General features: G+C 44.1%; 1 protein-coding gene across 1 annotated transcript in view; it reads right to left on the reverse strand.

The window, feature by feature from the left end:
* Positions 1-24,964, reverse strand: part of TTLL10 (tubulin tyrosine ligase like 10) — a 114,443-nt gene that overhangs the window by 83,712 nt on the left and 5,767 nt on the right. The window contains exon 2 of the mRNA XM_040426983.1: positions 8,742-9,121. Coding sequence (XP_040282917.1) covers positions 8,742-9,063 — 322 coding nt within the window. The 5' untranslated portion in view covers positions 9,064-9,121. The remainder of the gene's footprint in view (positions 1-8,741; positions 9,122-24,964) is intronic.

Raw genomic sequence — 24,964 nt, forward strand, 5'->3', positions numbered from 1 at the left:
CCATTGTAAACAATGCGCTCCACAGGCAGAACGGACCGTGGCCAGGATATTACTGTGGTCATTAGAAGACCCAAACTTGCACTATATCCCATATTTATAAGAATATATAAAGAATAAATAATAAAAAAACTGTAGATAAAAATATTAATTAAAAATAAGCATAAATATGTTTTACATTGACATTAAGCCACATGTAATCGACATATATATGAAAATATATTAAAATTATTTGGATATAAACGCACAGTAAATCCATATAAAAATATATAAATATAAGAAATACCTCATATATCAATCAGTATAGATATACATATGAATATACACCTATTTTAAGGTCAAAACATGATGGCTGCTGGGAGGGGGGATTAATACATAGATCAAATCATATATAGGTATTTGTTCAGATTGATGAGTGAAAGAAATCAATAAATAATAAATAAATGGTGAGGGGTTAGGGGTTTTAACCCTATATATAATTAAAAGACCCTTGGAGGAACTGATTTGAGTAGAGGCATGTAGCGATGTGGGGCGGGGGTGGGGGTGTCATGTCACTCCTAATTTTTATCCCATTTTTAACTCCTTCCGGTCCCCATATTTCTCCCTCCCTCCCCTTCTTTTTGACCAGCCCTTTCCTCTTTATGATGATGGGAATGTGTTGGAAGTGACAATAGGGGGATTAAATTATAAATTACATCATATTCGTCACTCAAATGATCACGGCAGGGATGGGATGGTGAATTGTTGAAATAATATATTCTTACTGGGTCTACAGGGTCAGCACCACATATCTCTCCTACCTGGCTGCATGGATGGATATCTAGTTTGGGGATAAGGAATTTTATTTCTATTCTATTTAATAGTGACTGCATTCCAGTGTTTCGTTCAGGCCAAAGGGAGTGAAGGTGTTGAACCTGTAGATCCAGTACATTTCTCTTTTGAAAAGCTGGGAGTGGGATTGGGGAACTGAATCTATAGGGGTTCATTTTAGGCCAAAAGGGTTGCCCCCATGTGCCTCAGAAAAGTGTTTTGACACCCCATGTTTAAAATATTCCCATTGGATGTTAGAACGATGTTGGTTGAGTCTCTCCCTCACTGTTTTGGTAGTATGGCCAATATGTTGTAACTCACAGGGGCACTCCAACATATACACAACGTGCCTGGACTTTCAATTCATATTGTGTCCAGGCGGAACAGATTCACCCGTGTTGGAAACAATCACTGTGTCTACATGGTCCGAGATGCTGAGACAACACATGCAGCGTCTGGAGCCGCACTGGAAGGAACCTTCAGGTGATGTACTGAGATCGCCATCTCCGGAACCCAGATTACGGCCAGTATGTTTGGGGCAGGAAGGTGCTAATATTTTTTTTAGAGTATATAGGTGATACTGGGTTTGGTGGGGAGTGTTTTGCCAATGATTGGATCTTTACAGAGAATTGGCCAATGTTTTGAAGGATCAATTCAACGGAGTTATGGAGATAGTTATACCTGGTGAAGAAATGATACTGTACATTCAGTGGTTCAATCTTGGGGATGGTTGACCGGGATTTCAAGCAGTCATCCTGACTCTCTTTCAGGATACGGGATCTAGAGTCTCGTATTGAATCTTTGGGATACCCCTTATCTCTAAATCTCTTCTGTAGTACTGCTAGTTGATTAACTAAAACCTTGATATCCAAGCAGCTCCTCCGGACCCGTTTCATTTGTCCGTAGGGAATGTTTGCATCCACTTCTTTAAAATGTGTGCTTGTTATAATTTTACCTTCTTGGGCTGGAAGATGGAGATCCAAGAAGACTATGGAGTTAGGGTCGAAATAGGCAGTGAATGATAGGTTCCAATCTTTACAATTCAATTTATGGATAAGTGCGGACAAGGTGGAGGGCTCTCCCCTCCAAATGAAGATGATGTCGTCGATAAATCTTTTGTAAAAGACTATATCATCATGGTTTAAGAGACCCTCCCTACATTCAAAGGCCCCCATGAACAGGTTGGCATATGATGGGGCATACTTAGTCCCCATAGCTGTTCCGCACTTTTGGAGGTAAAATTCCCCTTTGTATTGGAAATAATTATGTGTCAGTATAAAGTGAATGGAATTTAGGAGGAATGCTTTTTGACTAGGTGGTAAAAACATGGTGTTGGATATTGCTAAATAGGGCCAATACATCAAGTGTGATCCAGAGCATCCCCGGTTTCCAGTTGATCTCTCGGAGGAGTGTGATCAGATGGCTGGAATCCCTCAGGTAAGACGGTAGATGTTTGACCTATCTCTGTAGGGTCTGATCTACATCTGCAGATAAATTTGAGGTCAATGAGTCAAGCACCGAGATAATCGGGCGGCCAGGGGGGTTGGTCAGGGTTTCGTGGATCTTGGGTAAGAAATAGAAATACGTGGTGGAGGGGAATGCTGTTTTAAGAAATTGAGTTTCTTTTTTCGTGAGTATTTTCAGAAAACCCTCTATCAATAAGTGAAGCTAGGGTCTTCTTAAAATCGTCACCTGGGTCACTTGAGAGTTTAACATAGTAGTTCTCATCTGACAAGATTCGCAAGGCTCATTGTTATAGGCATTGGAGTCTAGGATGACAATCCCCCACCCGTATCCGTGTTCTTAATAACAATTTCTTTATTGGATTTCAGGGAGGAGATGGCCTTCATTTGTGCTTCAGTGAGATTGCGTGTTGGTTTCATCTCTGCCTGACTAGGGCCAGCTAGGGTTTTTAAGTCATTGAGGAGCATATTGTAAAATGTTTGGAGGTGGGCTCCACTGTTTTCTATTGGATAAAATGTAAATCTAGGTTTGTATTGAGTTGGAGTTCCTCCATTAAGGTGTCTAATACATTGGCCTCTATCTCTCCCACTGGAAGGTTAATATTAGTCTTGGTCGTGGAGTTAGGGGTGAGGTCCTTAAGTATAAAATGGTGTTTTATTGTTAATCGATGGATATATTAATTCAGGTCCACAAACAACTCAAACATATCTTGGCCCTTGGAAGGGCAGAACAACAGCCCTTTGGAGAGTACTTATATCTCACTTTGACTGAGATTGTAGCTAGATAGGTTAAAAATACCCTTTTCCTTTAAGTATTCAGTAGACCGCTCTATATTCCCTTGGTCTTGGCTCACCATCATTCATAAAAACAGGTTTAAAAGAAATCAGCATACCTCTTGGTATAATATCTAGATGTGAATAGAGGTTGAGAAAGTACCAGTCAATCTCATGGTGTACAAAGTCCTTCAAGCTTTTAGAAAGAGTTGTAGTCACGCCTAATTGAGGGTGTTCCCTGAAATTACTGTTGGTGAATGATTTCGTTTCCTGAAGTTCCTCAAATTCTCAATTTTTTTTTCTTTTTTTCTTGTATATTCTGTTCATATGCCAGAGCAGAATACCAGAATTTCAAACGCTGATGTGAACACTGCCTTAATTAACTAACATTTCCAGAGAGCCCCCTCATCTATTAGCCAGAGAGACCTCTCAATACCTGGATAGCCAATTGATTTCAATGGGGTTTCTGTAATGTTTACCACTGCTGTGGTGCCAGGTTCCCTGACAAATTATACACCCTGCGGTAATACTGTCATGATGGGACACTTGTAGCAAACAAACCATTGAAAGAGGACCTGTCATCTCTCCTGACATACCTGTTTTGCACTCCCTATAAAATACAAATCCTGAAGCATCTTTTCTTAGCATTCCTCTGTTATTCCCTTTGGAAATGTATTAATAAATTGACCCTGTCCAGTTGATGTTGACTGTCAGACTGCATAGGTACATACACTATTAACAAAGTAAATTACATTGTCCAGTTGACGATTTTATTTGTGCATTCAGACTTTTTTTTTTATTCTGATGATCTATCCTCTGGATGGGTCATCAGTATCAGATCAGTGTGGGTCCGACACCCAGGACCTCCACCAATCAGCTGTATAAGAAGGCCACGGCATTCACAGCAGCTTTCCCTGGGCCGGTGATGTCACGTTTATCAGTCAAGTGGCCTAGGTGCTGCTCAGCCCTCTAATGAATGGGGCTGTACAATGTACGGTGCTGTGTTTGCTGAGCTGCAAAGAGGCTGGAGCCCCAAGGTCTCTTCAAATAGCTGATCGGTGGAATTCCCTGGTGTTGGAACCCTGCCGATCAGATACTGATTATCAGTATAAAAAAGTCATAAAACCCCTTTAAAAGGGTTATCCATTTTCTCCAACAGCCCCCCCCCCCCATGTGCCGGACCCCTTACAGGTAATATACTTTCCCCGCTCCCCGCGCCGATCCTGGTCCCTAGCATCACCCGGGATACTAGGGAGGCTCGTCCCCCTCCCCGCATGCCATTGGCTGCTCCCCCCCAACACCAGATGTTTTCATCCGTGTACAGGGAGTAGCAGCGGTGCGGGGACCAGGAGCGGCGCAAGGAGCGGGGTAAGTATATTACCTGTGAGGGGCCCGGCACATTTGGGGCGCTGTTGGAGAAATTGGATAACCCATTTAAGTGATAATCTACTACGTAAGCCCATACCATACATCTCTAGGTATACTATATTAGTGTGCACCGGCTGACCACCACATCACATAGCCGCGGACCATAGACTAGCACTTTGCACTGCAGCATGGCTTCCCCTGCTCAGTATAATCACATGACATACAGAACATCACTGCAGGGAAGCAGGAGTATTTTCTGGCATTTTTGCTACATTTGCTACATTTTGTAAGTGTGACTAGAACACTTATAAACTGTAACACAGTAAATCATATTCCCTGTAGTACAAGCAAATGTGATAAGGCTGTGTGCCAGTCCAGAAATGTGGGTGTCACGCAGCAGTGGTTAAGAATAGATATTTCTAGGGTATGACTCACCTACACACTGTAATGAGGAGGGCAGCGCACTTCTCTTTCGGTTTAATCAGGAGACTTCGTAATAACGAACTTTACTTGCTGAAAAGCTGATTAGTGGGTTTTGTTTCCTTTAATGCCATCTACACACGATGGGCGTGAATGCACATGAGATCCGCACAAATTTATGTGCATTTCTGTACCATACCCGCACACAAAAGGTGCAGTTTCTAATTGCGGATTAGAGGCGGTCTCACCCATTATTGGAAAAGTGTACAGCCGCACGTTCAAGTCTCCTTCATACGTTATCTCCTTTCATTATCCACTCTTGGTTTTGGAAACCTGACCGTGTGGTCATAACTTTATTTATGGTAGGATGAAGCCAGGATTATAATCCTTGGATTTTTAGAGGTCATTAAGTACAGAGCAATGAGACATTTTTGAGGAGTGATACGTGTAAAAGGAATTCTATAAATTAAGGAAAAATCTTTAGTAACTTTTTAATATATACAGCATTAGGCTTCTTTCACACTGGTGTTAGGCTTGTCCGGCAGGCTCTTCTAGCGAACGTTTTGCCAGAAGTCCGCCCCATTTACTATAATCGGGATGGACCAGAGATGCGGCCGTAGCACGGCAAATATGCCAACAGGCGACCGGACAAAAACCACAGCACTAACATATTTAATTCAAAACCAATAAGATGGAAGCCTTTATTATTCCAGTGCCAGCGTGCCAACCAATACAATCCAATCTGCACCCCTTAGGGGGGCCAGGTCCTAATGATGACCATCCTCATATTTTGCTGGCTTTACTTCTTCAAAATCATCCTTCAAATTCTCCATGTCCTGGAAATGTCAGCAATATGCAGACAGAGGAGGTGCTGGATGTTCTCATTGATATTGGATAATGTGGAAAAGGAGGAAAAGCAGATGGCAGATGAAGGGCTCCCACCTGTAGGGCAGGAGAGCGCTGGGGTTGGAGAAGTGGGTATGCCAGAGATGATTAATATTCTGTGTTTACTGTCAAATAACCTGCAGGAGATTGCCGGCAAGAACAGAAATAATATGTATATTGTCTCCCACCTAAGCAGCCAAACCACATACCAGTAGAAGTCCCTGCTTAGAGGTGCATTAAAGGGATTCTGTCACCAAGTTTTGGGCTATAGAGCTGCGGACATGCACGGCTAGATCGCCGCTAGCATGTCCGCAATATACCTGTCCTATAGGACTGTGTGCTTTTATTTTCTTTCTGCGCATGCGCAGTGCCGGTATAGTGTTCCTTCCCTGTGCTGGCATCAGCCTCAGGGAAAGAACTGCGCATGCGTGAGCTCGTGCATCGCGAGATTACGTCAATCTATCGTGGATGAAAGGAGGAGATTCGGAGGACATAGGCGGTGCTGAGCTCCTTCACAGGCGGGCATGGCTGGGCTCCAGGAAGGTTCGTACAGCCCCTTGGACACATACAAGACTAATTTACATATCCCTAAAATCCTTTTTTAAAGAAAATAAAAGCACACAGCCCTATAGGACAGGTATATTGCGGACATGCTAGCGGCGATCTAGCCGTGCATGACCGCATCTCTACAGCCCAAAACTTGGTGATAGAATCCCTTTAAAGGTGTCACACGGTCATTAAAGGGTTTCTGTCACCCCACAAAACTCTTTTTTTTTTTTTTGGATAGTTAGATTCCTCATAGCGTTATATAGGAGAATATAATAGTCTTACTTACTTTCATGCGGCCGATTCTTTATAAAACGAAGTTTTATAATATGTAAATCCGGTCTCTACCAGCAAGTAGGGCGGCTACTTGCTGGTAGCCGCAGCAGAAAACCGCCCCCTCGCCGTGTTGATTGACAGGGCCAGCCGTGATCTCCTCCTCCGGCCGGCCCTGTCAGTAATTCAAAAATCGCGCGCCTCTGGTCATTCGGCGCAGGCGCTCTGAGATGAGGAGGCTCGTCTCCTCAGCACTCCCTCAGTGCGCCTGCGCCGATGACATCACTGAAAGAGAAGACGTCATCGGCGCAGGCGCACTGAGGGAGTGCTGAGGAGACGAGCCTCCTCATCTCAGAGCGCCTGCGCCGAATGACCAGAGGCGCACGATTTTTGAATTACTGACAGGGCCGGCCGGAGGAGGAGATCACGGCTGGCCCTGTCAATCAACACGGCGAGGGGGCGGATTTCTGCAGCAGCTACCAGCAAGTAGACGCCCTATTTGCTGGTAGAGACCGAATTTACATATTATAAAACTTTGTTTTATAAAGAATCGGCCGCATGAAAGTAAGTAAGACTATTATATTCTCCTATATCGCGCTATGAGGAATCTAACTATCCAAAAAAAAAAAGATGAGTTTTGTGGGGTGACAGAAACCCTTTAACAATGAAGAAGAACTATACAGTGCAGTCTAAATTATTAAATGAAAGGTAGCTGCAGGCTAATTGGCCGTGTGGTTCACCACAGCGTGGCCGCAACCCGCCCACAGCATGGCCGCTCCATGTGGCCGTACTCTAAGGCAGAGTGGCTTCGGTATTCCTGATTTATAGCGAGTCATGAAGAAGTAGTTCGTAATGAATTGAATTTCTTGGCTTACTTCGGTGAAGTTGCCAAATCGGATTTTACAAATTTTCATTCCTCTCTAATTAGCACAATTTTGGCACACAACTTAAGACATACACCTTTCCTTCAAGCTGCACCCTTTCCTAATTAATATGTGTGGCATACAACATATGCATTTTCATTAATACCTCTGCCCCACTGCGCGCCATTCCCTCCTGAAGCTGTCATCCCTAAATTGTTAAATATTACATGCTGTTTATTAGGAGGTTAAAGCATATGTTCAGTTTTGTATTAATCCTGGTTTTATAGTTCACCAGTGCAATCACAGTTTTGTGGTCTACAATCTTCTAGTATTTCCCAGCTCGTTCAGTGTCTGCATGTACAGCAAGGGTTTCTGAGATCATATCCGACACAGCTGCAGCAAAAGCCCCGGAGGAGCCAGTACAGAGGGTGGCAGTGGTAGTGGCCCTGAGGAAATGATGTGTCACAGTGTTCTCCCTCAGGCCATTGCCCCGGAGGATTGGTGCAGAAATCAAGTTTTGAAGAAAGTCTATTTTACTAAGTGCAAAGTATACATTCAAAAGCAGTTATATTTAATAGCAGGTACGTTCAATAGCAGCGGATTGCAAGTGCAATATTCTGCTGGCACCAGAAAGGAATATGGAGGCAGGTTGGTTTGCTGCAGTTTAGCACTAATATTGTACTGGCCTAGTAGTATTGTAGGTGATGAGTGTCTTAGCTGTAGTCCCTCACTTCACAGCAGTGTCTTTGATGCAGGTGCTAGCTGGTCACTCTGCTGTCTGAATTCTTAAAGGGAGTCTTTCACGCCGATTCACCTTATTAACCTAATAACAAACTTATGTCCACGGCATCCCCCCTATTAAAACTGTGCTTACCCTTTCTTTTTAGTAAAGACAGACGATTTATTGCAACCAAATGGGCCTGGTCATTAACTCTACCACCCATACGCTGGTCCCTAGCTATCATACTGCTCTCCTGCCATGCATACCTCCCAAAACCCATCTACACCAAGGGCACCCCACCTATTACCATGCAGGAGCACCAAAGCTCCGAGGGAGGAAAGGGTGCACATTCGAACCACCGCACAGGACCAGGGAGCGCCAGAGTGGGGATCGTCACTATGAGCGACTACTGCACCCATCCTCGCCACCACTACCACTCCATTCATCCTTACTGCACTTCATTACGGTTTTTTAATTGGTAAAAATAGGAGTGATACAGTCCCTTCAAACAAGAGACTATAGCAAAACATTTCCCCAAGTCTATCGTTGGGGGGCAAAATTATCAAAAATATCACAACTTTTGGAATAATATTATTAATGCCTCTGTTAACAATGTCATACCTGGTAACATTTGTGAGTCTGAGCCAAGGTGGCTCCTCTTCTTCTTTCTTGCTGTGGAAGGAGCTTTTCTTGAAGACCTTGAGACCCTAACGGTATGGCTTTTAGATTCATTATGGCTTTTTCCCTGTGAAAGATGATTTTCTGGCCGCTCAAGCTTGTCATTGTTAGCTGCAGAGGGTGTCGCTTCTTCTTTGGCATCCTTTGTATCCATTTGCCTTTCATGTTGTTTGATTCCCGTTGGCTCTGAAGGACGTTTTGATGTATCATACAATTGCTGTGAGTCTTCCTCCCTTGGCTCAGATGGAGTGCTCTTCAGCTGCATTTTGGGAGGTTGAAGGTCTAGGTAGTAAGCAACCTAGGCCATCTCACTATGTTGTTATCTGAGAAGAGAATAAAACATTTCATGAACTTTAGAAAAAAAAAGGAACATTTGCCATTGTTTTTCCACAACCAATAGTTGCCTTACAAGCAAGTGCTGACCAGTCAGTACCTCGTTCCATAAGCTGGCCACAGATAAAACAACTATGGTAAACACCATGATAAAGAGAGTTGTTAACTATAGTTTTGACCCATGCACCACCAATGAGCACCAATGAGCATTGTGATAATGAAAAATATCTGAGGAAGGATCAAGGGGAATGGGAAAGTATACCCATTTCTGGTTGCTAGATACTGTAATAATGTACATAGAGAGGTATCTAAGACTTTGCTATGCTTGGTAGATCTTCACATTTAGTTAGGCAGTGATCAGTAGCCAAATGACGGTTTGTATAAGAAACCGGGATCTTGCCTTTAGATGTTAAAGGCGCATTCCCATTTGAGACATTGATGGCATCACTAGGATATGCCTTTAATGTCAAATAGATGTAGGTAACAGAGATGGGACCCCCACCTAACCTGGCATGATCTCCATTCACTGCTGTGAGAATTCTGAAAATAGTTGAGTGCTTGGCTTGGCTACTTCTGGCAGTCCTACAGCAGAGAATGGAGAGGTGGCCATGTTTGCTCACTGTTCACCACTATGGGACTTCCGAAAATAGCTGAGCTCACTTAGCTATTTTTGGAAGTCCCATAATGGTGAATGGAGATCAAGTTGTGCATGCGATGTGTGCTCTCCTTCACTTTTTGACTCCTGTTCAGTAGATAAGAGCAGGTCCCAGGGGTGGATGGCATAACCTAGAGATCTGCTATTAATGTTTCAGATGGTAATGCCCCTTTAAACATTAGTACCACTATAGATCCTAGAATAATCTAACAGGAACACTTAAAATGTATAAATGCCTTCAAAAAGAATGAGCGAAAACTATTTCCTAATATACTAATCAATTAATCATGATTAATAAAAATTGATTAGTATATTAGGAAATAGTTTTCACTCATTCTTTTTGAAGGCCCTTTAAACATTACTTACATTTGTGTACTAAGGGTAATTATTATTTAGTTTATGTGGAGTCTGGTTGGAAGGGTGGTAATGAATTCAATTAATTATTATATAATAGATTAGAATTGATTCAGGCTGCCCATCCACGATACCTGTTTTGAATCCACACCTGGTTTTAGCTTCAAAACTACGTCTGAAAATCTGATCACATGAGTGTGTGGCTGGAGGATCAATAGCAGGCCCTACTAAATACTGTGTGTTGTCAAATCTTCTAGGAATACAATTATTTGTTTTACACAGATTATACCCTTATTTCACACAGATATGTATTAGGCCTTATTCACAAATCTGTATTCCTTTTACATCCATAAAGAAAGGTCAGTGTTTCATACATGAAGATATCTTTTTTTGGTCTGTGTGTCCATTTTTTGTCCTCCATGTGTCATCTTCTTCCCCCGTGCAATGCTAGACTGAGAAGAGGTTTTCTAAAGTTTTTCTACTCATGGACTGTGAAAACCACAGACCAAACACTGTTCTGTCAGTTCACAGACCTATAGACCTCAATGGGCATGTTTGGTCCACCACATGGACTGAAGTAGTGCATGTCTCTGTTTCTTTTACGCTGACCGACAGTCAGTGGGAAACAAGGATGTGTGAAGAACATGCTGAGCAGACAAACATGAATCACTGAGGTGAGTAAACTCTAAGGATAAGATTTGACCCTCAGCAATGTGTTATGTTGGATATGTTGCATACAGTATGTGTTGGAGGTGCCCAAACTGCAGATATTTGGGTGCAAGCTAATTGATGTTATTGGTGATGTTTTTTTGCTGATTGCTGGAAATTGTTGGATCAGAACTGTAAGTTAGAAATATGGTAATATGTATGCATTAGCCCTGAGCTAGAATATAAATGATTTGTTCTTGAATGTTATGTAATTTAATGTCATGTATAAATCCCAGCATAGCTCTGTATGGTAGTGAAGGAGATAACTAACTTTGACACAGCCTCTTTATAGGTGGTTGCTAGATGGTGGCTGGCTCCACCCCTAGCTCTAGAGTGTTCTAGGGGAGTCTTAGGAGGGAGTTAGGAAAAGTAGGACGCACAGACCAGGGTTCATTTTCCTCGAGGCTCAGGATTCAGAGACTGACAGATCAATGTGTGATTCACAGCCGCCAGCCAGGTTCATAATGATCTGAATCTCTCTTACGCACCTGGTCAGCAGCCGCAGGTGCCCTCCTGAATTTAACTGCATCAGTGTCCTCAGGACAGAGATACAGTAGAATCCTCTGACGTAGGTAGCGGTATATTCTGCTCCACTGTCATATTTGGTTCAGTTGGGCCACTAAATTTCCCTGCACTAATGTATTGCTGGTCCTGCCTACTAGTGTTGTCCCGCCTTCTGCCAATTTGGACCCTCCTACAACATGGGGCAACCTTTACCTTTTTTTTTCCAGGGCCACTTTTAGTTCCCAATCCGCCCCTGTATAGTTGGATGTACTACATCTCCTATTTTACACTACAGTAAAGAGAGATATTTATTCTTCTATCTCTGGCCTGGTTTCCTGACTCCCACACCATATGCTGGCAATCACCCTGCCTTGCACCCATCCAAACACGTAAAATCAAAAGCATCCCAGCTACCATCAGGCAGGAGGCCCAGACCCAGGGTGTGCCTTGAGGGAAGAAAGGATGCCCTCCTTTCACTGGATGGCCTTAGGGTGCAACAGTGTAAGGACAGCATCCGTGATTGACTGACAGCCAGAGCCACTACCATTCCCATCCTCCTCTCCAGCTCCTCATGGGCTCGCTGTACATAAAACGCAAGTGTAGTAAGTATCATGGTCAGGAACCTATGAGAAAAATATTACGTGATCACCACACATACCCACTGACTTTATTTTGTGTATTCACACATCAGCAGTTTTCCACAGACCCTGGGTAGCGTGCCCAATTTTATGATTACGAGTCCCTCGTATGGTTTTAGGGCAAATTAGCTTTAAAACTTTAAAAATACCTGGCTTGCTGAGCATTTTGTTGTGTTTTTATTTTTAGGTCTTTCTGATGTGTTCTTGCCCATCTAGTGTGTCTTAACACCAGAGTTTTGTAGGAAAGTGTGTACCCCCCCTAAGATGTCACTTCCTCTGTGGAGCAATGTGTTAGGCAATACAATTGCCGTATTTGTAAGAGGGGAGACGGGGCCCTACAGCCTATTTATACCTGCAGGCACACAGCCACAGGTGCGGTACGTGGCAAGCGCCCGACTGTATAGGGAGGGTGCTTAGGGACTGATGGTCCTTCCCCCCATTCCCCCTTTAGGTCATTCTGGGAGCTGGCCCCGTCATGTGAGGTTTAAGTAGGTAGTAGATTAGGACGGCCGTTAGGGGGTTAATTCTCTGGGGGAACCTCCTTAGACAGGATGGGGGCGGTACAGGAATCCTGAAGGTACATATACCCCTCCCCTGTTCCAGCACTTCCTCTTGCAAGTGGAAGCAAAAATTGGCCCTCCCTCCCTCCCTTTTTGCGGTTATCATTGAGAGGCGGGTCGAGGTGCGCGGTTATGATCAGTTATGGATACTTAGTTATTCTGTGTTGTTTTTTCTATTTCTTCAGATCCCCCGCTGGGAGTCCAGCAGTTTGGATATCGCTCCGATGATTTTGGCTTTGGAGAGCTGCAAATTCTGGTTGAGTTTATGAAGTCACAGCTGGCGGCATTTGAGTACAGCGGAGATATGGTGGGAGCAGATGGCGTGCTTGCCCGCTGGGAGTCCAGCTGTGGGCATACTGCTCTGATGATTACGGTTTAACTTGCCTGCTGGGAGTCCAGCGGTGGGCATACCGCTCTGATGATTACGGTTTAACTTTCCCGCTGGGAGTCCAGCGTTTGGCATACTGCTCTGATATTATGGTTTATTAAGGTTTGCCGCTTTAATAAAGAAGCTGTGGCCGATCACCATCCAGCATTAAAATGATACAGTTGTCTGTGTTGTTAGTTATGGGTCAAGGTTGGGTAAAGGGGCCAGAGGTGAGTAAAGGTGTTTTCCCCCTTCCCATGTTTCCCTGAATACCGTCAGTCTCGGTGTTACAGGCATTTCCGGTTCGGCTGGGTCACCATCGGATACTGGGTGTGCTAGTGGTGGTTCGGCAGTGATGCGTTTTTCCACAGCAAGGCGCTGCTACTCATGGTAGGAGAAAGGCTGCATGTTACGATCGAGGCTGTTATCCGGGGGGCAGGGTTGGCGGTGGCTACTTTCATTTTCGTACCTGTCTCGAGCGGCGCGCAGTGGGCTCACAGCTGGCGTGCTCGGCCCTTCTCAGTGCGCGTCACAGCTGTCTGGGTGTGCGGGTGCCATCTGCTGGTCATTTTTTGCAGTGCAGCTCAGCAGCTTCGCCAGCACATCCAAATGCTGCTCGTTATGTTCTCCATGTTTAGCTGGATGTTGCTAGGAGGTCTGGGGGGGGGGGGATCTGGAGCATACGGTCGATTGGTCCATAATTGACAAAGAGCTACTTTGTTGCCATTTTGCTGGTCTTAAAGCCCCAACCTGTACGGTTTGTAACCCCTATGCTCATACTGCCAGCTAGTGTTCCAATACTAGCCACACAACGGAACCTTCCCAGCCTGATGCTGTTCCAAGCGCATCAGTTAGCAGGGTGGTCTCCGGAGTAGATAAGTTGGGTCGGCCAATTAAATATCTAGGCAAGTCGCAAATTTGTAACAATTTAAACTTTTCTGCATGCCACTACAGCCAGTGCAGATTGTTGCTTTTCTATGCCATTTGCTTTAGGGCCCATCCCCGAGTTTCATGCCCTCAAAAAGGCAATAATCCTGCGTGACTAAGCGTGGTGAATGTGGAACTCCTTACTTGTCTGTTAGCCGCTCATCCAGAGGCAGGTTGGGTTCAGTTTGTGCTCAACGGCTTAGTCAACGGTTTTCATACAGGTATGCTCACCCTCCCTCAGTCCCCCACATGAGTGCAGGAATTTATTATCGGCATTCAAAGACCCCGAGGCTATTTCTCAGTTAATCCAGACGGAGTTAGATAGGGGTTATTTAATTGGCCATTTCAAGCAGCCCCCTTTTGATTGATGGAGGATTAATCCTATTGGGGTAATGTCCGGCAAATTTTCTAATAAAAAGAGATTGATTTATGACTTGTCGGCCCCACATTCCTTACCCATACCCAGTTTGAATTCATTGATCCCTTCAGAAGAATTTTCCATGAAGTATGCATCTATCGATGAGGCTATTCAGGTCATACTTAGGTTGGGTAAAGGAGCCAGGTTATCTAAAGCAGACATTACAGATGCTTTTAAGCTACTCCCCATTCAACCAGACCTATGACGGTGGCATGGTATCAAGTGGCAAGAGCAGTATTTCTTTGCTAGTAAATTAACGTTTGCGTCAAAATCTAGCCCATGGTTATTCGACCAGTTTGCTAGCGCCCTGCATTGGGTTTTGTCAAACACCTTTCGTGTTAACCACGTCATTCATTACCTAGATGACTTTCTCTTGATTGAGCCCCCGTTACAGGAGCCTCTAGACTTACAGGTGTTGCGCACGCTGTTTGAAGATCTTAGGGTTCCGGTAGCTCCGCACAAGGTCAAAGGTCCTAGTACATGAATTACATTTCTGGGTATTTGTTTAGATACTGTTCAGATGCAAGCTAGTCTCCCGCTAGACAAATTAGATAGGATCAGGGAGGTCGTACATAGATTGGCACAGGTTCGGGTTACTACCAAAGCGAATCTCCAGTCTCTCTTAGGTATGCTCAATTTCGCTATACGCATCATTCCCCAAGGAAGGTCTTTTATTTCTAGACTCCTGGTATTGCTCCCTGGTGCCCCTAGTCAGGACAGTCCAGTTTATTTGGATCAGGAGGCCCTTGCGGAATTGTTAATGTGGGATAGGTTTCTGTCACAATGGAATGGAATCTCGCTCTTTATTCCAGTGGTCTCTAATCAATCCCCGGTGGTGTACACAGATGTATCTCAGGCAGTAGGTTTTGCCGCCATCTATGATAAGCATTGGTTTGCTGGTTCTTGGCCCCCAGAGATTGCGATTATCCCAGGCTTCTCTCAGGGTTCCCCGTTGTTTGAAATTTATCCTATAGTGGGGGCGGCGTACGTTTCGGGTAAACAGTGGAGGAACCGTACAGTGTTGTTTCTGTCTGATAATGTGGCAGTGGTTGACATCCTTATGAAGGGTAGATCGGGGTCAAAACAGATAATGTCATTTGTGAGGAAGTTCGTTTGGCTGTCTTTACAACATAATTTTCACTTCGTTTGCACGCACATCAGTGGGCAGTGTAATGTCGCAGCAGATGCTCTGTCCCGGTTTAATCATCAACTCTTTTTTCAGGTTTTTCCGGGCGCAGATCGTTTGCCGACGCCAACTCCTCATCATTTCCAGTTGCTGATGGATGAGGGGCACATCTCGCTGTAGCCAGAAGCCTTATGGCCAAGTCATTGTCCACCAATACCCTTAGGACATATAAAACGGCCTGGCATTTGTTTGGTAGATTTAAACATAACTACCCACCTGCGGGAGAGGGGCCTATAACTTACATACTCGCATTTGTTGCCTTTTGCCACTCTCATCTACACTTGGCCCATAGCACTATTAAACTGTACCTGGCCGGTATTCAACATTATTGGTATTGCCAGTATCCCGACCAACCGTCTCTGTTCTCAGCCCACCCCGTTAAGGCCTTATTAAAGGGTATTCAAAAGGTGTCCGTCAAGAAACGACCCACTCAACAGCCTTTTACTGGTAGCATGTTTAGGTCTTTATCAGACATGTTGCAGAATAAACCGTTTGGTCGGCACATCAGCCTACTAATTAAAACAGCCATGTACTTGGCTTTCTATGGGTTCCTCAGGCCGGGTGAGTTTTCTTGCACCAACACATCTTTAAATTACTTATGCAAGAGTCAGTTGTGCTGGAGTAGCTCTTGCTATATTCTTACCTTATTAGCTTCCAAGACGACCCGGCCGGGGGAACCTGTAACGGTCAAGTATTTTGGCACCGGTAATGAATGGTGCCCGGTGAGGGTATTGCATCAGTGGTTGCAGTTTATCAAAGCTGAGCCAGCAGATTCCCCCTTGCTCAAGTTGGAAGATGCTCCCTTGAATATCAATACGTTCCTCAAGTTCATCCGGATATTGTTAGCCAATTCAGGGGTTAACCCTTTGTCTATTACTGGTCACTCTTTCCGTATTGGCGCAGCTTCAGCTGCTTCTGAGCATAACGTACCGGTCCATATCATTAAAAAAATGGGTCGATGGAATTCTGCTTGCTATACTCATTATATTCCCGATCCTCATTGTGAATTGTCACTTGCCTTTCAAGATTTGGTTATGTAATTATATGTCATAAAGATACCTTTGCTATATCTATGGTCTGTTATTTTTGGCCCCTTTAGTCTGCCCTTCTACAGCAGTTCCGGCATAATCCTGCTTCTATTAGGTAGAGTTAGGTGGGGTTGTTCTTACATGAGCTGATCCGAGCACAAGTGTTAGGCAATACAATTGCCATATTTGTGAGAGGGGAGGCAGGGCCCTACAGCCTATTTTTATCTGTAGGCACACAGCCACAGGCTCAGTACATCGGCGTTACAACCCTCCCAAAATCCCCGCTTTTCATAGGGCACTTCATATTAGGGTTGCCCCCTTTAGGCTGCCCTTCTACAGCAGTTCCGGCATAATCCTGCTTCTATTAGGTAGAGTTAGGTAGGGTGTGTTCTTATATGAGCCGATCCAAGCCCAAATGGGGAAAAATACAAAATGGCAACACAATGTGCATGCTTTTTTTCAAGCAGGGCAAAAAAAAAACAATGGAGGTCTATGTGACAAGTATGCAATGACAATGAGGGGGGAAAATGCCAGACTGAGATTATGCTGCAATGCCAAAAAAACACCACTGACCAACAACAAAAAATGCACCTCAAGGGTAAAAAAAAAAAAGCCTGTTTATCCTGCATTTACTATTTCCCATAGATTTCCATGCAACATCTGGAACTGGCATTTTCTTGACCAAAAAAAAAACTGCAAAACACCTCAAAACTGCCAGAAAAAACTACTAAGGAGGAAATTTCCAAAGGAGCTCTGAAAAGGTGGAATCTGATTGCTATGGGTAATAAGGCGGTATTCCTTTACACCAGTTTCCATAAATCTCCCCCTTTGTGTTACACCAGTCTATGGGTGGTTTCACAGCATTTTTCACCAAAATGTTGCCCTTTTTGGATCAGTTTTTCAGGCAGTCTCCTTTTGAGCCATTTGGCTGTAAAAAAAAAGTTTGCAAAGTCACATGCAACGTGCAACCAAAAATCCAGGAGGTTTGGATTTTTCACACACTGGTTCTGCCAGCCGCCTTGTGTTTCTCCTGGTGGAATGATCTCAGTTAAGGTTGCTTTCTTGTTCTGCTCCTTTGCAGGTCATTGTATACCCAGAAAAGGGCAAGTGTGAATACAGCGGAAAAGACAATGAATTGGATGAAATCCAATCTACCTATACTGGAAACTAGAGAACGGACATGCCAAGTTACTTATTAAAAAAGAAAGAAAAGCTGCTGGCATGAATGAAAATGAAAAGCAGACGATGGCTCATAACTTTCTAATCTGAAGGAACATTTTGCACTTGCCAAAAGCAGATCTCCTGCACATAGGCTGAGCAGCAAGAAGTATTTGTGTCACTTTCTCGGATGAAATTTCATATAGCGCTTAGATTATGAAATTACATTATGTGTTTTAGTACGACGGAGGGATGTGAAACTCACCTCTGGCCAGGACGCAGTTTGCTAATTTAAATACAAATTATGTAGAAAGGCGGTGGGCACTGCTGAGAGTGCACTCACACAGATCGACAGGATAATCATGCGATCAAGAGCTCGTGTAAACCGGCGGTGCTCAGCCCAACTATAGCTCCAACTCTTGAAAACACAAATGTGTGGTTTCAACAGTTTGCTAATTTATTTTCTGTCTGTGCTGATGATTATGCTCCATATAAATGGCGACAAGCCATGGCCAATCCACTTCTAGTGATTATACAGGGTGGGCCATTTATATGGATACACCTTAATAAAATGGGAATGGTTGGTGATATTAACTTCCTGTTTGTGGCACATTAGTATATGTGAGGGGGGAAACTTTTCAAGATGGGTGGTGACCATGGCGGCCATTTTGAAGTCGGCCATTTTGAATCCAACTTTTGTTTTTTCAATAGGAAGAGGGTCATGTGACACATCAAACTTATTGGGAATTTCACAAGGAATTTCATATACTAATGTGCCACAAACAGGAAGTTAATATCACCAACCATTCCCATTTTATTAAGGTGTATCCATATAAATGGCCCACCCTGTACACTTATAAGGGTTGTCCTCAGTGATTGGTCTTAGCTCGAAAGGCAGTGCTGCAGCGATCAGGGGATCAGCACAGACCAGGCTGCTGTGACCTCCAGCGATCAGATACTAAAGGTGGCGGAAATCACTCTCTTTAGTAATAGGGCACATACTGTAGGTGGCCATAAGAGTTTAAGTGGAAAAAATTTCAACATCCGGTTTGACATTGCCGCAGTGGGGGGGAGGTCTTGGCAGACCCCCGCACTCCCCCTCCATTCACCCCGATCTGTAAAGGAAAGATGACTTAACTGCTTCCTGGCACTAGATATCTCCGCTCCTTCTCATCTTCTCATGCAGGCCTACGATGCTCTGCTGGACTCCCTCAATGTCAACATCTGGTTTGACATCACCGCAGCCAATCACTGGATGTAGTAATAACCCGGCTCACCTTACGTCATGACAAATAGTCACATGACGCAAAGGGATCCTGTCTCTGCTGCAGCCAGTGATTGGCTGCGGCGATGTCAAACTGGATGCTGACACTGAGGGAGTCCAGAGAACGCAGGCTAGCATGAGAAAGAGCTGAGATCCAGAGCCAGGAAGCAGGTAAGTCATCTTTCCTTTATAGGTCTGGGTGAGTGTGTGTGTGTGGGGGGGGGGGGGGATCTGCCAACCCTCCCCCCCCCCCAACTCTTGAACAACTCCTTTAAGCTTCCTCTAGGTTGAGCATACAGCCTTAGTGCATCCGTTTAGACCAGGAAAACCTGATGTGGTCCTGCAATTTTAACATGATTTGTGGGCATCACTTAATACCAAAGGTAAGCAAAAATGTTAGAAAGCACCTATTAGCAGGATCAAGCGCTCTAAACCATACATACTGCCTAATGGGGTTGATCCTGCTGATTAAGACCATACCTGTCTTGTGAAAATTGACTGAGGTGTCCCCAAGAAACTACACTTTGATTCTTTATGGAAGTGTGGCCTTCAGTGCAATGAGGGGCAGCACCTAGCTAGATATGAAAGAAATTCAATTTGTGTCGAATTACTTTGTCACAAATCGCATTCCATTGCATGTAGTGGATGCCATGATGGCGAACGGTGATCACGCCGCCATCCCCCCCATCATTGAACCTCTCAGATGCCGCGTTCAACCCTGATCACGACATCTGACAGTCACATTAAGGCCTTTCAGGTGTTAATCAGGGGAAGAAAACGAGCAAAATCTCTCACGCACTGATGTGATGACGTCACCACGCCGGGCGGACGCGGCCAGTCATTGCTGATGATGTCACTACGCCCAGCCAGCGTGATGACGTGGTGATGTCATGCGGCAGCATGTGCGAGATTTCGTGCGTTTTCTTTTAGGAAAATTTGATTCGTTACCATGAAGCGCCAGGAAATTCGACTTTGTGGCGAAACAAATTTTTCCTGAAATTCCTCAGTCAATTTGTTTTACTTTAATTTGCTCAGCACTAGACCTAGCCCCTCGGTGCACCTCAGTCACACCCTTCTCTGCACTAAGCCCTCCCTTGCATAAAGATTAAAAGTCTTTTTCATAAGGAATGCCACAACAGATTTTCACAAGACATATATCATTTTAATCAGCAGGATCAACTCTATAAGGCCGTATGCCTGGTTTATTGTGTTGACTCTGCTGACAGGTGCTCTTTAACTATATGACTGTATACAGGATTTGGAGTTTAGGGAAGTGGAGCTGTGACCCACGACACACGAGGTGTTTAAATGATATATAGTGTTGATCGAGCACCAAAGTGTTGGGGTGCTCTGGTAGAACACTTTGCGATGCACAATGGAAGTCAATGGGAGAAACCGAGCATTAAACCAGGCACCCCCTGCTCTGAAGAGGGGAGGGTGCCGGGTCCCACTGAGGTCTACGCAGAAGATCACTGTACAGTGAGGGTCCCCAGTGTGAGTCCGCGGCTTAGGAGTCCCTGCTCTGACTCCATATATATCTATGTCCATATATGGGGTCAGTGCTTGGGGACACCCAGTGTATTTAAATCTAATTTAGCCTCTATTTCTCTACTTCTACATTAGAGGCAAGGACTTTAACCACTCAGCTACAAAGATGAATGATAAACTGTCAGAAAAACCTCATAGTAGTTTGTCATGTAGTAACTAAGTATTCCTATACAGCAGAAGTATCATTTCATATTTCAGTGCAGGTTAACATGTAGTTGTATAGCACAGTGGTTAAAGTTTTTGGCTCTAATGTAGAAGGGGTTGAGTTCAAATCCCAGAAGAAAGTTTAAGAAATAGAGGCTACCGTATTTTTCGCCCCATAAGACGAACTTTCCCCCCCCCCCCAAAAGTGGGGGGAAAATGCCGCTGCGTCTTATGGGGCGAATGCTGCCATTTTACATTGCAGTCTGCGATGATGCAGCATCACAGACTGCGATGTATCAGCTGGACGGGGAGAAGGAGGGGCTGGTGTCATGCAAATGCGGCGGGGCCGGTGCGGTCACTGTACTCCGGCCCCACCACTCACTCACTGCTTTATTGCCTAAACATTTTATAATAATAGCTTTCATTGAAGTTCCGATCCCCGGCCCCATCTGTACTACTTACTAAATGTCCTGTAGCAGGCAGAGCAGGGCGGGCGGCCGTAACTCACCGACGTCACTGGAGTGCCATTCATTTTCTGGACTATTTATTGGGGTAAGAAGCCTATTCCCTCAAGAACGTGCACCCAACCGTTCACTTTTTGCCAGTGCTGCCATTTTTCTCTGATATATATATATATATGTAGGAAAAAGGCAGCACTCCAAGGAAATAAAATTAAAAAAGCACTTTATTCACCTCAGTGGCAATGGCGACGTTTCGGCTCTATACCAGAGCCTTTCTCAAGCAAAGTAACAGGACACAGTGAACAATATATATACACCCCCAACTGATTACATCATATCATGTGACCAATACGTAATTAGTGCATTAACTCCTTGATATCTGAATACAAAAATTAAAAACATATCATAATCTCAAAACTTGCATGATAGTGACAATAAAAAATATTCCAGCTATTTCAAATATGATAGGTGAAGTTACATATAACATACGAGTACATGTGTAAATTTCATTCCATTAAATAACTTCCAAGGCATCATATTCTTGCATAGACAAAGTGCTGAAATGGTTAAGAAAGTGACGTGTGCAATTGAACAGTGATGTCAATCCCGCACCTGTAGCACTGTCGGCTTTGGCATGCACTCGAACTTACTGCGCATGCCCCGGCTTGCGTATAAACCGATACGTCATTATGACGAAGGAGGATCTAATGGAGTTTGCGCAGATGAGTCTCTCACATCAAGCGGCCATCTTGAAAGAGGTCAAATGACAACATTTGTTATTTAGCTTTGATCCGGTATTATATAGCCCGTATGAATGCCAATATGAATGCGAAAGGCCTGTTGTTCGAGATCTGGACTTACGCGATAATCCAGTCAATGTACTGTGATTTGTGTGGCCATTTGACCTCTTTCAAAATGGCCGCTTGATGTGAGAGACTGATCTGCGCAAACTCCATTAGATCCTCCTTCGTCATAATGACGTATCGGTTCATACGCAAGCCGGGGCATGCGCAGTAAGTTCGAGTGCACGCCAAAGCCGACAGTGCTACAGGTGCGGGATCGCGGTTCATCGGGTCAGTGTTTTCCTGGTTGTCATGTTACTCTTCATCGACATCACTGTTCAATTTCACACGTCACTTTCTTAACCATTTCAGCACTTTGTCTATGCAAGAATATGATGCCTTGGAAGTTATTTAATGGAATGAAATTTACACATGTACTCGTATGTTATATGTAACTTCACCTATCATATTTGAAATAGCTGGAATATTTTTTATTGTCACTATCATGCAAGTTTTGAGATTATGATATGTTTTTAATTTTTGTATTCAGATATCAAGGAGTTAATGCACTAATTACGTATTGGTCACATGATATGATGTAATCAGTTGGGGGTGTATATATATTGTTCACTGTGTCCTGTTACTTTGCTTGAGAAAGGCTCTGGTATAGAGCCGAAACGTCGCCATTGCCACTGAGGTGAATAAAGTGTTTTTTTTATTTTATTTCCTTGGAGTGCTGCCTTTTTCCTACTTATTGTTGTGGGATTGGCTTTTCCCAGCGGGCCATGCACCCATTACCTGTTGGAGGCTGTGCTGCCTTTTTTTTCATTATATATATATATATATATATATATATATATATATATATAAATAATAGAAAAAATATATATAATTTTAGGTTACTAGACCAAAGTCAGTGCTTGTCTGCTATTCATCTTTATTCTATTTAGTTTCTTTTTTTTGTTTTTTTGTTTTGCTCCATTACAACACATCTTCAGTAACTGCAGCTCACCTACATGATAGTCTAAAGGTGGCCATACACATTAGAAAGAAGTTGGTTGATGGTTGAACACCGGCTGAACAAACATCTGGTGAACGTTCATTTAACTGACACGGCCATGACCATTGTAGTCCATATTGGGCGTTACAGTTGTTCGAACTCTACAAATCGGGCGATAGATGAAAGATCTTTCCGGGAACATTCTTTCAAAGAAAGATCTTTCGTTCATGAATGATCTTTGTTTGTACAAAAGATCTTTAGTCTGACTATCGGACAAAAATTATCTATCGTCTGTCAGCTAAACCGATTGTTCATTGGTAAATTTCAATCGCCAAATGTTCGTTTTGAACTTGTCTTTTAGGCTAATGTGAATGGCCACCTTAAAGGGATTATCCCATGACTAATGTAAAAAATGAAAATCAGACATCATATAGTGATTGACAGCCTTCTCCCTATGACTGTGTATACAGAGATAGCTGTCACTCACTGGCAGGATCACCTCCTTGATTTTGAAGCCCAGGATGAGCAGGAATTTAATTGGATCGCATGTTAGACCTCATGCACAGGACCTTATTTGTCTTTGTGGTCTGCAAATCGCAGATCCACAAAACACGGATACCAGCCGTGTGCATCCCGCATTTGCCTTCCGCAGGTCCCGCAGTATGTTTCAAATGCCTTTGGACAAGAATAGGACATTTTCTATTTTTTTTAATACAAGGCCGCAGAACGAACATATGGATGGGAACAGCACACGCTGTCCGCATCTTTTGAGGCCCTATTGAAATTAATGGGGCCGTGCAGGGGCGTTGCTAGGTTAAAACATTCGGGCCTGGGCCCTTGATCTTTTGTCCCAGGCCCCGATTGTCCTGCATGCCAGCTAGATACAACTGTATAGCCCTCCTCAGGACGGCAATACAATTGAATCTAATGCACTGGAAGAGCTGAAGGACCTGTGATAAAACATGCAGTGGTTGAGAAGGACCTGCGATGATGTCACAGTCATGTGACCAGTGCAGGAGAGGATGGCAGTGAAGAGGAGGAGAAGTCCTGGGGGAAGAAGCTGTGGTGAGCTCTGCTACATGAGGAGAGATAAGTGAAGGGAGAGGCAGAGCAATGCTGGGAGTTGTGGCTATTTAACTGGGACTGTATGTTAGAGCTGAAGGGAGGGATGTTATCATGGGACTAAATGTTCAGAAGTGATGTTATTTACATGGGGCTGTATGTTGATTGCGGCTGTGGGAGGGAGTGATGTTATTTACATGGGATTGTTCATTGGAGGTGGCTGGGGAGGGAGTGATATTTACATGGGACTGTATATTGATGGTGGCTTGGGGAGGGAGTGATGTTATTTACATGGGACTGTATGTTGATGGCGGCTGTGGGAGGGAGTGATGTTATTTACATGGGGCTGTATGTTGATGGTGGTTGTTGAAGGGAGTGATATTATTTACATGGGACTGTATATTGATGGCTGGGGGAGGGAGTGATGTTATTTACATAGGGGTGGATGTTGGAGGAGGCTGGGGAGGGAGTGATGCTATTTACATGGGACTGTATGTTGATGGCAGCTGTGGGAGAGAGTGATGTTATTTACATGGGACTGAATATTCAAGGAGGCTGGGGAGGAAGTGATGTTATTTACATGGGGCTGTATGTTGGAGGGGGCTGTGGGAGGGGATGATGTTATTTACATGGGACTGTATGTTGGAGGGGGCTGGGAAGGGAGTGATGTTATTTACATGGGACTGTATGTTGATGGCGGCTGTGGGAGGGAGTGATGTTTTTTACATGGGATTGTATGTTTAGGGGGCAATGTTATTTACATGGGACTGTATGTTGAAGGCGGCTGGGGGAGGGAGTGATGTTATTTACAAGGGACTGAATGTAGAGGGAGTGATGTTAATTAAATGGAACTTAATGTTGAGGGGGCAATGTTATTTGCAAGGGACTTGTATGTTGAAGGCGGCTGGGGGAGGGAGTGATGTTATTTACATGGGACTGAATGATGAGGGGTGATGTTTACATGGGATTGTATGTTGGAGGTGGCTGAGGGGGTGATATTATTTACATGGGACTGTATGTTGAAGGCGGCTAGGGAGGAGGTGATGGGACAGTATGGTGGAGGGAGGAA

The sequence above is a fragment of the Bufo bufo genome, chromosome 1 (genome assembly GCF_905171765.1).
Source record: "Bufo bufo chromosome 1, aBufBuf1.1, whole genome shotgun sequence".
NCBI lineage: Eukaryota > Metazoa > Chordata > Amphibia > Anura > Bufonidae > Bufo > Bufo bufo.